This window comes from Xiphophorus hellerii, chromosome 6, assembly GCF_003331165.1.
Source record: "Xiphophorus hellerii strain 12219 chromosome 6, Xiphophorus_hellerii-4.1, whole genome shotgun sequence".
In the NCBI taxonomy this organism is placed as follows: domain Eukaryota; kingdom Metazoa; phylum Chordata; class Actinopteri; order Cyprinodontiformes; family Poeciliidae; genus Xiphophorus; species Xiphophorus hellerii.
Window position 1 is genome coordinate 11,406,871 of NC_045677.1, and position 15,979 is coordinate 11,422,849.

Consider the following 15,979-nt stretch of genomic DNA (forward strand, 5'->3'; position numbering starts at 1 on the left):
TACCTAAAAGTTATTTTGTTTCCAGTTTTTTTTTTTTTTTACTTCATGCACCAAAAAACACCAAAGTATGTGACGTAACATCTGAAAAAGTTTAAGGAGTATAAACACTTTAGCAAGGCACTGCATTCCATTTTAAAACTTGTTATAATGACCAAATATAAACCACATACAAATTTAGACATCAGTAAGAAAAATTAACCAGTAATTTTGCATCATTAAAAGCATTCCAATTATTTTCTCATGATATGAAACTAAAGCAAAACTTTATCTGGAGTTCATGATCCTGTTTGTTTCAAATGCAACTTTGAGAACTAATGTCTATTTAAGGATGCTCCAGAACTTGTTAAATCACTGGCATATTTTTCTAAATAGTATGACGCTCCTGAGCTAAGTACTATGTAAAAATAGCTCATTTTTAAATAGCTACCACTGGTCTCAGGTTATTGCTTTTAAAACAAACTGACAAAACATAATTTACCCCGCTCGAGGTTGAATCAAAGGTTGGCTTGAGGAAATAGTAGCTTCGCAATATAATCAACCAGGTTATTGTAGATTTTAAATATTCCTCCTCCCTCTATCCCCAACAAAATTGTTTGTTTTTTTAGTTTAATTGAATAGGGAACGTCTCATTAAGAGTAGGAAAAGGTAGAAATGATTTATTATGGTATCAACTTTTAAAGTCTTTCAAAACCCACTTTATTTTTTAATGCATTAGGCTCCTCACACTCACCCATTTTTAGTCAGACTCTGTTGCAGCTTTCCTCCTGACCTGTAGATGGCGCCCCTCTAAGACAAGCTTCAACGATTTTTTTTTCTTCTTTTTTTTTTTTTTTTTTTTACTCTTTCATGTGCAACAAAGTACCGAGCTCGACAGTTACGAAGAAGGGAAAGCCACCCTTTTTGAGAATCTTTATTTTTGCTTCAGTTTCATAGCTGATTTTCCACATCTCCCCCAAACCTTTCTGCAACATATCAGGGATTTAACTGAACCTGAACCAATCGTTGTTGGGTTTTTGGGTCGGTGTTGGGACGCTTTGTGGAGGAGCAAGTTTTTTCCCCCCTTTCTTTCCAGTGCTTAGTCGTTTTGTTGAGCTGCCACTGGGGGAAAAAAACCGAACCAGGACTAAAAGCGGCGAGTTGACGAACCAGAAATACACCGGAGAACCGCGGCCCCAGCCGCCGCCGCCAACGCAACGGGGAGTCGGGGCCCGAGAGGGAGCCTGCCAGGCCCTCGGCTTGATGCACCCAGCCTGCCTTGCTGCCACAGCCACAGTCCGGGATGGGGGAAACCAAAATCATCTACCACCTCGACGACCAGGAGACACCGTACCTTGTGAAGCTTCCCGTGCCTGCGGACAAAGTCACGCTAGCGGACTTCAAAAATGTCCTGAAGAAGCCAAACTACAAGTTCTTCTTCAAATCTATGGACGATGACTTCGGGTAACTAAGGGGGGTTATTATCATTGTGTGTGTACCGTGGGGTTTAGGATAACGACCCCATGTTGTCTTAAAGACTACGCTGCTGAAATAGGCTGTTGTTAACTAATTCACCTCCTGATCCAGTTGTGTCCTCCTCGTTTTTCTTTTACATTGCCAGGTTGTTGGTGCTCTGCCGTCTCTTTGTTAGCTGCTAGCTTCCACAGCGGATCTGCTCTGCGTCCAGACCGCGTTTGTTTACATTGCTTGTCTCGAATTTGTTTGACCAAGTTTGGTGATGCAGTCTCCCCGAATCAGAAAAAAAAAAGACTTTTAAATATTTAAATCGACAAAAACCGAAATTATGGTCAATGACCTGAGTGGTGGATTCTTGTTCTGACTTTAGTACTGTCAGATGCAGGTCCATGCATTGAAAGCATATATGCTAACTTGCTAGTGTCAAAAATGCCCAGAGCCAGTGTGAGTCGGTGAGACCTGCAGGGCCCTGCTGCTGTTGTTGTCTATTAGCCAGAGGAATGCAGAGTTGGACACAGGAATGTCCTCTCCATCACTCTGGCAGCTTTATGAGCATGCTCTTTTGTGTTATAACACAGCAGGGAAAAGTGGGCAATTTATCCTCCTTTAGACAGAGTCTGTCTAGATTCTAGGAATTACAAAGACTGTATGTAACATTTTTGGCAACACTTGCGCCAGTTTTCCAATGTTGCCCCTGAATAAACTCCCGCTAGGGTGGGGCAAAAACTTGTAAAATAAATTGCAAGAGGGAAATACTCATTCCTGTTTATTATATAATCAGAAAAAAAGCCACCTAAACCTCATCTCTGAACTGTCACTATTTAATGACATGCTCGTGTAGTTTTTATGCCCTTTCTTTCTCAAGGAAGTTTCATTAAGCTTTGATATTTTTGCTTGAATATATAACTTTGACAGTTTTTGGAACATTGAATTTCTGCCAAATTTATTCTTGTGTGGCAAAGCGTTGTTAAAGTCTAAGTTTTGCTTTATATGGCCATCTGTAAGAACACATTATTGCTGTAGAATGTGAGTAACTGTATAATTTTATTTTATTTTTATCTGGGAGTCATAGTATTTAGTTCATTTTGCAAAAAAAGAAAAAGATTTGGTTTAAATATAGCAATGATATACCAAATTACATATATCTGGTGTGCATAAAATACACAATGGAAGATCCTGAACAATAAAAATGTACAGTTTGAAGCAGAAGCAAAAGGTATTTTATGAAGAGTGGTTTCAGCTCAGTTATTAGATAGACTTTCAGTCATGTTTTGTAACATTCAAAATGGGAAAATTTTTTACTCAAGTTGAAAACTTACTAAACAGTTTATGAACCCCATGTCTTATGAAATATTGGATTCTGTTTTACCAAAAAATTTAAACAAAGATGCATAAAAATGGTTTGGTTGCTTCTCTTTGAAAACGAGCAGCAACTTTTCATACTAGTCCTAAAATAATTTACCATTGTTCATAACCACAATAATCTCTTCTGAGATTTACTTTAATTTTGATGCAGATGTATAGTTCCTGTTCACTAATATAGAATAAACACCCTTTCAGTGAAGTTGTAGTTTTCAAGCGGTCATTGCATAAACATCAGTTTTTCCCATCTGTTTATATGCCTGTTTATAGTGTTATGTGAGCGTAACAAGCTGGTGTTACTTGTGAATTAGCTGGGCTATCTGCTGTTATAGCAGTTTCCAAACTTGTAACTTTAAGAAAATGTTTCTTTGTTTAACTCTTGTTGCCTGAGGTCTTGTATTTTGAACAACAATTTAAAAGAAAAAAAAAAAAGCAAAAGTTGCTTCTGTGTTTGTTATGGCAGATGGATGCATTACGCATCTTGATTGCTTCAAAATGCGCCCTCATGTTTACTCACTCTGTGTTTTCCCATTTGTAAGGGGTGCCCAAAGTCAGTCCTCGAGGGCTGGCATCCTGCATTTTTTAGTTCTCTCCCTGGTGGTAGTAACAACCTTTTCAGCATGTCAATGTTCTTCTTAGGCCTTCTAACGAGCCATCATTGGATCCAGGTGCGTTAAACATGCAGGATGCCGGCCCTCGAGGATCGACTTTGGGCATCCCTGTGGTAACATTTGACTGAAAAAAGCCTCTCTCTCTTTGCAGAGTGGTAAAGGAGGAGATTTCTGACGACAACGCTAGGCTGCCCTGCTTTAATGGAAGAGTGGTGTCATGGGTAAGCTCCGAATGAGTCCTGGAGTATGTTTTGTTTTCTTTGTGTGTGTGTGTGTTTCTTCACCGTGCTTGAGTTGTAATTGAGTACCATTGAAGTGCATCAGTAATTACCATCTGTTGTGCACCAACCATGACCATACATCATCTCCAGGGTGTGGCCTTAAGCATCTGTGCAGTAATGTTATTATCAGATAATGATCCTCGGATGAACACATGGACTCTTCTTTTTTGTCCCCAACAGTTTTTACTTTTCAGCTCGTTGATGAACAAATAAGCCTCAGCAGCTTTCAAACATTTCCTTCAAAGTCACTGGACAAACTAATCAACACATAGATCATTGTTTAGTATTAATCTCCCTTGGAGTTTCCACCAGTAACTCTCCTGTGTCAAGAAGTACATCTGGTGCTGGTTCATAGCCTCCCTTCCTGTTTGCCCAAATGAAATTAAAAGCAAGTGAAATCACAGGATAGCAGGAAAATGCCCAATGACAAAGCCTCTCACTTCATCTAACGAGAAGATTGAATCTCCCAGGGAGGAGAGAGTAAACTTAAAGAGGAAAACTGTTCTGTGTCTGGATGGAAGTGGTTGATGCCTCTTGTTAATACCCCACCATGTGGTTATAATTACAGCTTTTATTTACTTATTTTTTTTTCTCCAAGATTCATCAACACAGAGTTGCTGCTGTCTATTTAGTTCTCCTTTGTTGTGGTAATTTTCATTAGTGTGTTTAGAGATTGTGTGGCTGGATTTAAAAAAAATAAATAAATAATCACATCCTCCGTCGGCACGTGCACGACGACGCTTATCTCTGCAGGGCTGTTGAAATTTTCCACAAACGGACGCAGTTATTTCTGCTACATCCATTTGTTTGTCTGCGGCGCTCATCTGTTGTTTCAGTCATCTGATCGATTGTCCCCTGGGCGTCCGGCAGCAGATCCCAGCGCTGCTCGACAGACAGAATAATGCCGTACTTTACTGTCAGCTGAGTAATTAAACTTATCATAAAAATATTTTGGAAGTCTTTCCATTTAGTTCTTTTGTTGAAAAATAAAACTCAGCCTCCGACATGGTGTTAAAAGCACCATTCAGTTTGTTTTGTTTTTTTTACCCAAAAATGTATGCAATGAAAAAAGTTACATAAAACTTACAAAATGAGTTTTTGAATTTGTAAATTTGGCTTTGTGCACAGATGTGTTGATGACATCACAAGAAGCAAGCCAATGAACCGGCAATAGTAAACACCATTTTTTGACATAAGTGTTAAAGTGTTAGTCTCATTTTGGATGATCAATTTCCTCTTCATAAACCTATTTAGTTATTCATCAATCAGTCGCCCAGAGATCAAAATCAGATCTTCTAATCAGCTCTGATCAGGGATTGGAAGGTCAAATACTGAAAAACCTGTTTTAAAAAGTATTTTCATTAAATCTATCAAAACTAAGAACCTCCATTATTTTTAATCTATAATTGCGTCAAATAACGGAATGTACTTCAGTGCGCTTTTTTTAAATTATTTTTTTACTTGGTAGTAAATTAGATAAAGGTTAAGGACATGTGCTTTTCATAGGTGGGACTAATGTGGGATTTTCTGCTGGGTTCAAAACTGTTACCTCTATTAAGCTGCAGCACCTGGTTTTCCTCTGAGTTTTTCCTTTCAGTGCAAATTGAGGTCAAAGAAAATTTACTGTTGCTTAATTTTCCTTAAACGTGTCGTGGTCTTGCACTTTAAATGTTTTTAATCTACTGGTTCTAAACTAAGGCTGCACGATTCTAGAAACAAATTTCTTTGTGAAAAAAATTCCCACTACTTTTTTCCCCATTTCAAGACGTTACAACTGCTGATATAATATCAGTATTTTGTAGTATCCTGTTCACTAATATCCAGATCACTAGTGGGAATAAAAAGTCCATCCAATTGGCCAGATACTCTAATAGCAAGCATATTTTGAATGTGTTGCACTTTGTTTATAATGGTCTCCTGATTATTGGATTCAAGCAGTCCTCTGCATTGATGATGCTGCATATAGTGAAATTACATTGTAGGTTTTTATATATTAAGCAGCTATTTCTTGAACTGAACAGTCTTCATCTGGAACTTTACTTTACACCTTGTGAGATTCAATCTTTTTCTTAGATGTTATAATTTCAGAGGCTTTGAATGAAAAAAAAAAGGTTAAATAATGCAAACAAAGGGGAGAAAATCCAAATGGGTGTGCTCAAGAAGTCTGATCAGTTGCCTTTTGCCTTAAAGTGATGTCATCTGAGGCATGTGAATGCTTGTTTTCGGGAAGGTAGGTTTTTATTAGAAAATGCTTTACCAAAAAAAAATGTAAATGTATTTTAAAAAATCCATCGTGCAAGACATGTTGTCTTGCATGTGACAAACGACTCAAGATGAGTTTGAACAATCTTACAGAAACGTGTCTAGTAGCTTTAACACACTGCTTTGTTGGACCCTAGTACTCAGCAGTCTTTCCTCACTCTCTGACTGATTTTACTCTGTTTGTGGATAGTTGGTGTCAGGAGATGGAGCTCACACGGACGGCGGCTCAGTGGCCGACAGTTTAGAGCAGACACCCCCTTTGGAGAGAACCGGGGGAATCGGAGACTCGAGACCACCTTCCTACCAGTGAGCATATTTAATGACGGATCGGTTTTGTCTGGTTTATTTTTATTTTTTTTTTCATTTTTTATTATTTTGTTGTTTTTTTCTGTGCCATGGTTAAGAAAACTAGACAGGCTTTTGTTTCCTAATCTCTGAAGAAAGAACTTTTAATCTTTTTGTCCTTGGGTTTGTGTAGGAGTATAAAATGTAGCAGTTTTGTATGTTTTTTTTTTTTTCTTATTCTTTACAGTTTACTTATTAAGAGAGGAGATCTCTTTAGGAAACCCGTCAATGCTGTAATATGATTCTAAAATATTCCATGCTGGCATGATGGTCAAACAAATGCAATGCTCACAAAAGGAACCAAAGTTCTTGTCATTTCTGCAAAACAGCCTCTCTCCATACAGATGATTTCGACCAAGAGAGATTAGTTGTAAACATTTATTTTAATGACCCAGCTGCTCTGATAATGACCAGGAGTCGCTCTGTGTCTGAGTCTCTCTCTCTTGCTTTCGCTTCGTCTTCAGTGGGAAAGCAGCTAGCGGGCGGGACAGCTTGGACAATGACACAGAAACCGGCTCCATTGTGTCGCAAAGGAGAGACAGAGACAGGGAGAGGCCGAGACGGAAACACACAAACGACCATGGTCAGAAAGTCCTGCCGCCTGCTGAGCTCTTAATGCATTGTTCACAGTTTGTTGGATTTACAAAATTCTCTATCAGTCATTTGGACGTACATATATGTACAGTTACCTTGTTACAATGAAAAGTGATTCAATTAATTAGTTTTTTTTGTTTGTCTTATTGTGCTTCAGTGTTATGTAAGGTAGATTATGCCTATTAAGATGAGGATGAAAAAAAAAAGTTTGACATAACAAAAAGCTTTAAATTTAACTTAACTCGAAGTAGATATTTGAAAAAGAACAACTACATGGAACTTTAATATCCATTTAGAGATTTTTTATTCTATGGGGGTTTTTTTGTTTGTTTTCTGGAGTGAAACTGCTCAGTTTTTACGTTTAATTAAAATGCTGTGCTGCTGCAGGTGGGAGGCAGAACGGGTATTCATCACGAACGATGGGACGCGGAGCAGCCGACTACGACAGCTGTTCATCCTTCATGAGCAGCGAGCTGGAGTCTACTTCCTGCTTCGATTCAGAGGATGATGACGCAACCAGCAGGTCAGAGGTTCTAGACTGCTGTCCTGAGAATTTTAGGACGTATAGTTAATTGTTTATGTCAGAGTGAAGTAAAATTGTAACTGTCTTTTTTGTTATTCACATCACATTAAATTGATCAGTTTTTATCAAGTTTTTGCGAAGCATTGACAGTTTCCACTTCAGATACAAAGTTCTATGATACAAGTACATGTAAGAAAAACACGTTTTTTCTTTGTTTTGGCTTTTAGCGCCACCATTATTACTAAAATGTCAATTTTGACTCGGCAGCTTCCGTACCGGTGTTTAAATGCTGCTCATAAAAACATAATGACTTATTTATGACTAAGTTTGTAATGTGTTAATTACACTTGATGTATTATAGAGTTGTAGTTTGTATGCTATATGTAAAATTCTAAAAAAATAAAAAATCATTGCCTTTTTAGGTTTAGTAGCTCCACTGAGCAGAGCTCATCTAGATTAATGAGACGACATCGCCGTCGCCGACGGAAACCAAAGGCCTCCAATATAGACAGGGTGAGACAGCACAGACCTTTGAGTAAACCACAGCAATTCAACTACAGATGTTTTGATGAAAGTTCCCTCCAGATTTAAATGTTTCTTTTTTGTTTTGACCCCCCCACCTGCCCTGGCTATTCATTCATTTTCTTAAACGCTCTTTGCAGTCTTCATCATTCAGCAGCATCACAGATTCCACCATGTCTCTGAACATTATCACCGTAACTCTTAACATGGGTAAGTCACAAGTTCATGTTAGACTTGGCTGTTACCACAAACTATCTTCTTTCACTTTTTAAACTTTGCCTCTCTCCCTTCCTTCACAGAGAAGTACAACTTCTTGGGCATCAGTATTGTGGGTCAGAGTAATGAGAGGGGAGACGGAGGGATCTACATCGGTTCTATCATGAAGGGAGGAGCTGTGGCCGCAGATGGACGGATAGAGCCAGGGGACATGCTCTTGCAGGTGTGAATATGTACAAGAAATTAAAAGAGAAATGGATTTCCTGAAGGTTTTGGTGGCATACTTTACATATTGAATAGAGAAGAGCTTTCTTGCATCAGATGCATGTATGCATTTAACAGTACGCAGTTGCATCTAGTTTGAAATCACAATTTTTCTCAGGGTATTTCCTCCGAATGCAACCATTTTTAACTGGCTATGCTTTATTTGTTATCTGTACCTTTTATTTATTTATTTTGATCATTTGTAACATCTACATGCATTAGTCAAAGAAGAAAACACACAATTCTAAAAAAACAAAAAGAAAGAAACGGTACAGACCTAGATAAACTTAAATTACTGTCAATACCAAGAACTAAAGTGTTGGATTATTTTACCTTTGCTTTTTTGTACACATACAGCATAATCGAAATCAAAACAGCAGAGTCACTGTTAACAAACTCATAAAAGAAAATAACCATAATCAAACCTTACTGTATTTGTTTAGTAAATTATTTTTTGTCTTCTTGTTTTTATTCAAACAGTGAAAAACACAGATTAAACTCCTTATAATCATTCCATACCTGAATCTTTCAAATTGAAGTACAATTGTTTTTAATATTTTTCCTGACCTTTAGTTTTTTAAGCAAGCCCTTAATATCTTGTAAACTATGTTTACGGGGGGAAAAGACATTCTTTCCCAAACTCTTATATACTGTAGTTTCCCCTTTTGAGACGTACAGCAAGTCCAAATAATGGCTTTGCACAGTGAGATTTACTGGCACAACTGAGGAACTGTTGTGTGGGAATTAATTTAGTGTACTGACTCAGACAGCCTGACTCTGTTTAATTTTCTGACCTTTGTTCCCTGTGTAGGTGAATGACATAAACTTTGAGAATATGAGCAACGACGACGCAGTCCGGGTGCTGAGGGATATCGTGCACAAACCAGGGTTAGTTGCCGTCATTACTACCCTCCACATAATTATCCCCATAAAACAGGAGTTGGAAATAATTTTTTAATGGTTATATTTAGTGGTAATGATCTGTGTTTCGAACAGCCCCATTACTCTGACTGTTGCAAAGTGCTGGGACCCGAACCCTCGAAGCTGTTTTGCCCTCCCCAGGAGTGAGTGGTCGTTTCTTCTTTTATTATTCTTTTTAGACAGGTTGGAAAATAGATGGAGAGGGTGTAAGAGTTACGTTTTTTTAACAACTGGAATTGTGTTAAATTGGCAGGACATGTTGAATCACAGTTGTCATCAAAATTTAGCTGTTTGCAATGTTGGGATTGTAAAGAACTGCACGCCTGCGATATTTAATAGACTGTTATAATTCAGCACCATTTGAAATCTAGTAATGCGTTTGGCTTATTGAAAGGTCTACATATGCATATAGACGGCTGAGCTGCTAAAACGCAAATGAATTGTGGGAGACATTGTGGTGATGGACAACATGGCGATGAGGGAGGGGAATTTACGTTAATGAATGTCAATTTTTAACAGTAATAATACCGTGATTTTATGCATTAGCTATTTTATTTCAAATGAATTGAACGTGCAGGTCTAGTTTAATCTAATTACTTGGCAATTAAGTGTCTTTGGAAAACAAGTTAGATTTCTGCAAATGAAAGCAACATAACTCACCTGTTTTGACATTAAGGCGAACCACTTTCAACCGCTTTCCTCCTCACATTCAACAGGTGAGCCCATCCGGCCCATTGACCCAGCTGCATGGGTGTCCCACACAGCCGCCATGACCGGGGTTTACCCTCCGTATGGCATGAGCCCTTCCATGAGCACCGTCACCTCCACCAGCTCCTCCATCAGCAGCTCCATTCCCGAGACAGAAAGTGAGTCATATGACCCTCCACCGCTGCCTGCTGTGGCTTGTTATTGCGGCATTTAAATCCAACTGTCGTCACTTTCATTTAGGCTCCACATAGTCTGCTATCATGTAAAAGCTGTGCTTCAAGTTTGTCTTAAATATTATAGCTTGATTATTTAGCAGGTCTGAGATGATGTTACTCCATTTTAATAATGCAGTAACATTATCTCTCACTAACATGTTGCTAAGACTCGAAGCGTGGCCTCGCCCTTATACTGCATTCCTGGGACAGCTCTCCGTCCCAGTTTTCAGCCCCACAGCTTCCATCTGTTCAATAACTCTCCCCCAAACTGAGCTATAACTCACAAGTTTTAATCTTCCCTGTAATCGTTGGAAACGAGAAGTTTTGGCTTCATTTCTAGGAGAGACATGTATCCTCTTTCTGCGAAGTTTTCAACTGACTTTTGATTTGATTTGCATTTCTGTAGTTTTTTGCTCTAAGATGAAACATGTGTGTCATACAGTTACAAAAAGTCATAAAAAACCTATCATTGCTTTGGAATGCTGGCTTTATTTCAAATGCAGAAACAAAGAAGTTTAATAGAAAGAAAAATATTTCAGTTAAAAGCATTTATGGCATCTTCAGCATAGCTAGTTTTATGTGTATTATTGCAGATGGTTTTACATTTACGGGTGGATTTAGTTAGCTACAGACTTTTCCCCCCAATTCTTTATCAAAATATTCAATCTTGGAATGTGGCGAGCCCCGAGTTTAATGATTTATGAGGTAGATTGACGATCTAAGGAATAAATTTTCTACAACCAGGTTGTTTTGCAGCTGCTAAGCTGTTTGTTTGGCTAAAGCTAGTTTTAAAATCACAATGAAAACAGCCCAGCAATCCCATTTCAGTTCAGACTACAGGAAACCAGACATTATTTAAGGCAAATTCCAAAACATTTTTTGCATTTGTCCCAGTAACACAGTCGAGTGGTTCTGGAATCACTGCGGGGGAAAAACAACAACAATGTAGCTCAGTTTCTTAAATGATATTGGGTGATATTTCTGTCCTGCAAACTACTAAGATTTGTTGTCTTATGTTCCACAGGATTTGATGACTTTCATCTCTCGATCCATAGCGACATGGCAACGGTTGCTAAGGCTATGGCCTGTCCAGAGTCAGGTCTGGAGGTGCGGGACAGGATGTGGCTGAAGATAACAATCGCCAACGCCTTTATTGGTATGTTTATCAGAGAAGGGGGACATGGTTGAGAGTCAGTTTACATACAGCGCCTCACAAAAGTATTCATACATACCTCTTGAATTTCTCTACATGTAATCATGTTTCAGACACAAAATTCAGTGTATTTTGTCACAAACTTGTGTGATAGACCAGCACAACGGAGGACATAATTGTGAAGTGGAAGGAAAGGTGTGTTAGAAAACTTCAGTGGGACTTCTTATTTTCATCAAGGGCATGTAAAGAGAAAGTTGTTCAGAGTTGATGGGAAGGTGGATGAGTCGTTTCAGGTTAACTCTGGATCCAAACAATTTTTTTTGGAGGCTGTAGCTATGAGGCTGTGGTGGAGTTCCACCTTCCAGCACCACAATGATCTTGAAAATGCAGCCACAGCTACAATGGAACGATTCAGAGCATAGTTATGATTCTACAAAATATTGGCTCAAATGCACACCACACATTGCAGATTTCTTTTTGAGGAAATGCTTGAAAACCACGAATCTTTGCCCATCACATCATTATTCTTTTCTGGTTTTAGATTGTCTCTGCTTAGTCTGTAGTGCCTAAATACTGTTTGCATATTTGCTTGATATCTTATGAGATTTCACAACAATCTAATGTGGGCATGCAAAGAACGTTGTGTGACCTAGTCAGTGAAGACTAGGTTCATTAGAAATGTGAGCTTTGTGTTTTCTAAGATGTGTTTGGCCTTCTCCATCTCAGGGTCTGATGTAGTGGACTGGCTCTTCCATCATGTGGAAGGGTTCTCGGATCGTCGGGAAGCGCGGAAGTACGCCAGCAACCTGCTGAAAGCCGGCTACATACGGCACACTGTTAATAAGATAACCTTTTCCGAACAGTGCTACTATGTCTTCGGGGACCTTTGTGGCAGTAAGCAGATGCAACTCTTTTTGTGTGTGTGTGTTGTAATATTTGCTTAAACAAGAGAGACAAGTGCTAACATCTACAAAGCAACATGTTATATATGGCGATGGAGAGAAAGACTCACAACACGCACAGTGGAAGTTTAAATCAAATTGTTGGTTTTTTCTTTTTTTAGATATGGCCCACCTCTCACTACATGACCAAGACGGTTCCAGCGGAGGCGCTTCGGACCAGGACACAGTCCCTCCTCTGCCCCACCCAGGTGCTGCTCCCTGGCCAATGCCTCTACCTTATCAGTTTCCCATTCCGCATCCTTACGATCTGCCGCAGCCTTTCCACGGGGGGCCGGCAGCTGGGAGCGCTGGGAGCCAGCACAGTGGTGAGTTGAGTTTTAAAAACCCTGCTGGTTCGCATCAGCACACAAATCACACAGCCAGTTTGTGTACAGTTCAGCATTAAAAACAGATGTAAGCTTACATTCATATCATAGACCAGTATGTACCTTGTTACAACTATTTCCAAATTAGTCTGTAGAGTAGATCAGCAATGTTTAAAATCATCAGAGCCCTTTTTGGCCTCAGTTTAGCTAAACCCTTTAAAACAAAACAGCTTATTTCTTTTCATCTACTGTTAGACGTTTTAGATTGTACTTATACAATCTAAACATCTCCAACGTTGCACACACAGACAGACCAAAAAAAAGACCAACAAGTTTCACAAGACATATTTCCTCTGAGAGGAGGTTAACATTAAAGAGCCACTTTTGGCTCTGGGGCTGTAGGTTACAGACCCCTGGTACGTAAACATCCTGCTAGCTTAGCTAGTCCTCCACCTATTCTTCCAGGGTGGAGAAGCTGTTTGGCTTATTCTTACTCCTTTGACAATCTGATGTGAAATTTAATATATATATTAAATATAATTATATAATATATTCAAAATATTTAACGTTTTTTTTTTTTTTTTTTTACGTTTTAGACATCTAACTCCACCACACAGAAGTGGCTAATTTCAATTCTGAGAACTAGTTTCCTGTTGTCTTCCTGCTCCACTGACATAAGTCAAATAGTTTTTGTAGTCATGCTATGAATACATTTATAGGTTTGATTGCTGGTTTCGATTGGCTTTACGAGACACAACTGAGCTTAGTGAGAAATGAGGGAAAACCTATAAAAAAAATTTAAAAAAACTGGCCATATTTATGTCCAGGAATTTTGTTTATTTAACGTCTGGGGGAGGAAAAGCAGGCTTTGTGGTTTTATGAGGCGTCTGCTTGCGATTTTCAGATATTTCCTGACTAACAACAGCTGGACCCACGGAGACAACATGTTAGTTGTGTTGTTTGTTTTTTGGGGGCAGGGGTTGTGTGTGCTTCGTGATTTAAAATGTGCAACATGAAGCAAACCTTAAAGTGTGTTTTTATGTTTTTATGACGTTTTAAAAGGCTACTTATTTGCTGTCAGCCTTTGTTTTGTGAATGTGTTGCATTGAGTTAAATTTTAATCAATGCAGCGATATGAGACAAACTTGTTGGAAAGTTTGAAAAATATATACATATGTTAAAAACTTATATTATTGATTGTTATTAGAGGACTACAATCTGGCACCGAGGAAAAATGTATCTGACTTTTTATTTGAGTGTATTTTTTTTAAATAAAACTTTAATATATGACAAAGTAGAAACACAATATAATGTTCAAGCTAATGCTTATGAAACAATTACAAGGCCACTGAAATAAAAATAAAAAGCATTGAAGAGAACAATAAGTTTATTATCAGTGGGGTAAAAATACGCAGACATTGTGGAAGTCACTTAGATGCCACTATTTGCTGCAGTGGCCATTGAAGAAGTTCTTTAACTTTCCTTACTCCGCTGTTCACTGTGCGTGATAGAATGATAAACCAGTCCTTATCCAAGTTTTTATAAACTCTTATCTTAAAAAGGTACATATTTATTTAAAAGGGCTTCATTGTTTTGTCAGTTCTGATAATTATCTTTTGTTTTTTTTCTAACATGACATTTTTTCAACCCCACTGAATAAATGTTCTGAAATTCTTATTGTCAATGAATTTGAATGGAATTGAAGAATACTTTATTTTAAAACTTTTTAAAACAGCTTTACCAGAGCTTTTTCAGTGTATGAATGGCTACATTAACTTCAGCAGTCTAAAGAGTTTCCACAAAACAATTACAACAACATCAAAACTCATACTTTAATTGTCTACTTTTCTAATTCTTTCTTTACAGGAAGCAGCGGCTCTAACTGCAGCAAGCACGAGGGTCGGAAATCCGGCGGCAGTGGCAGCGAGTCCGAGATCAGGAGCCACAGAGCTCCTAGCGAGCGCTCAGTAGCTCCCCCTAGTGAGCGCAGCATCCGTAGCTCTGTCAGCCACCGCAGTGCCATCTCACACTCTATAGTCTACGGGCCCGGCCTCGTCTACGGCCCCCCCGGGCTGCCTCCCCAGCCCACTCATCTGTCCACCTCTGCACCTGGCGCTCCGCAAGGCAGAGAGCTGACGTCGGTGCCTCCTGAGCTGACCGCTTCTCGCCAGTCCCTGCGTATGGCGGTGGGCAATGCCGGAGAGTTCTTTGTTGACGTGATGTGACAATGTGTTGGAGTTGGTAATAAAGTAGCAGGTTGGATGTTCCTATGTCCTCCTTCTCCTTTCGGGTGAGGAGGACATCATGACATGTCAACGGAGGCAGGAGAGATCGCAAAAGCTGTAACTCAAAGTCTTGATAACTTTTCCAAAAGCATAAAACCAACCCAGTTTTGCATGCTGATTTAAAAAAAAAATTTCTTCATCACTTGTGCTTTTCTCCCAAGTAGTAATGTCCATACTTTCTTCAGTGAAGAAACACCCTAAGCTCAAGATGGAACCAAAGTGTCTTTCTCAGGGGGGGAAAAGTTTGTTTAAGAACAAAGCCGGAGTGGGAGGGATCTGGTGGAAACACTTAACTGGGAAGATGACTCGGCTCAAATTCACATGGATGGTTTTCATTTGTGCTGCTATTCCCACCTCTGCTCTGCTTTCCTTATCTAACTCTTCAGCCCTCCTCTCTCTCCTATCCTTGTCAGGAAAAAAAGGAGGATGAAGCACTTTTCCTCTGTTCTTATAGTCCCCACTCTGACCTCTAACAAGGAAATAAATCTGAAGAACACTAAACCTTAACCTGGATTCAAATGTTTAAAGTATTTGCTTGGCATAAGAGAGAAGGATAGAAAGAAATGAGAAATTTTGTATGTAGGATTACAGTCGTTTTTACTGTAATGTTGCATTTGATTTATTGTATACATAGTTGGTCACAACTAGGTTCATTTTGAAGCTTAACAGCAGCATTGAACATTAAGAGTCCTTTTTACACTACAATGTTGCATTTTATCAGCTAACCGGAGAACTTTCAGTCTCATGATGATGTATAGTGGAAAATTTCTTACCATGCCTTTCACACTACTCTTTTATCAAGGAAAAAATGTCTTTTTATTTATAAATATAGTTTTATGACATAAATGTTGTTTTGTGGGGTCTTTTTTTGTGTGTTTGTGATTCAGTGTGTAAGGGTAAAAAGGAAAAAAAAAACTTTCTTGGGCTTATTTTTCCCATGCTATGTCAGGTCATATTTGCATTTGAAAGTAGTGGATTCCAGACTGTCCAAAGTAGGA

General features: G+C 38.8%; 1 protein-coding gene across 1 annotated transcript; it reads left to right on the forward strand.

The window, feature by feature from the left end:
• Nucleotides 1-824: 824 nt before the first annotated feature.
• On the forward strand, nucleotides 825-15,827 carry LOC116721515 (segment polarity protein dishevelled homolog DVL-3-like). The gene is made up of 15 exons (XM_032565299.1): nucleotides 825-1,440; nucleotides 3,577-3,646; nucleotides 6,159-6,274; nucleotides 6,778-6,896; nucleotides 7,295-7,430; nucleotides 7,853-7,943; nucleotides 8,093-8,162; nucleotides 8,252-8,391; nucleotides 9,244-9,320; nucleotides 9,429-9,496; nucleotides 10,070-10,219; nucleotides 11,301-11,432; nucleotides 12,156-12,323; nucleotides 12,493-12,696; nucleotides 14,563-15,827. Exons 1-15 carry the CDS (start codon nucleotides 1,280-1,282, stop codon nucleotides 14,919-14,921), a joined length of 2,061 nt encoding a protein of 686 aa, XP_032421190.1. The 5' UTR covers nucleotides 825-1,279; the 3' UTR covers nucleotides 14,922-15,827.
• Nucleotides 15,828-15,979: the final 152 nt, after the last annotated feature.

Coding starts and splice junctions, on each gene's coding strand:
- LOC116721515 (XM_032565299.1), top strand. CDS start 1,280: ATGGGGGAAACCAAAATCATCTACCACCTCGACGACCAGGAGACACCG. Junction 8,163..8,251: donor CACCGTAACTCTTAACATGG/GTAAGTCACAAG, acceptor CTTCCTTCACAG/AGAAGTACAACTTCTTGGGC. Junction 9,497..10,069: donor CTGTTTTGCCCTCCCCAGGA/GTGAGTGGTCGT, acceptor CACATTCAACAG/GTGAGCCCATCCGGCCCATT.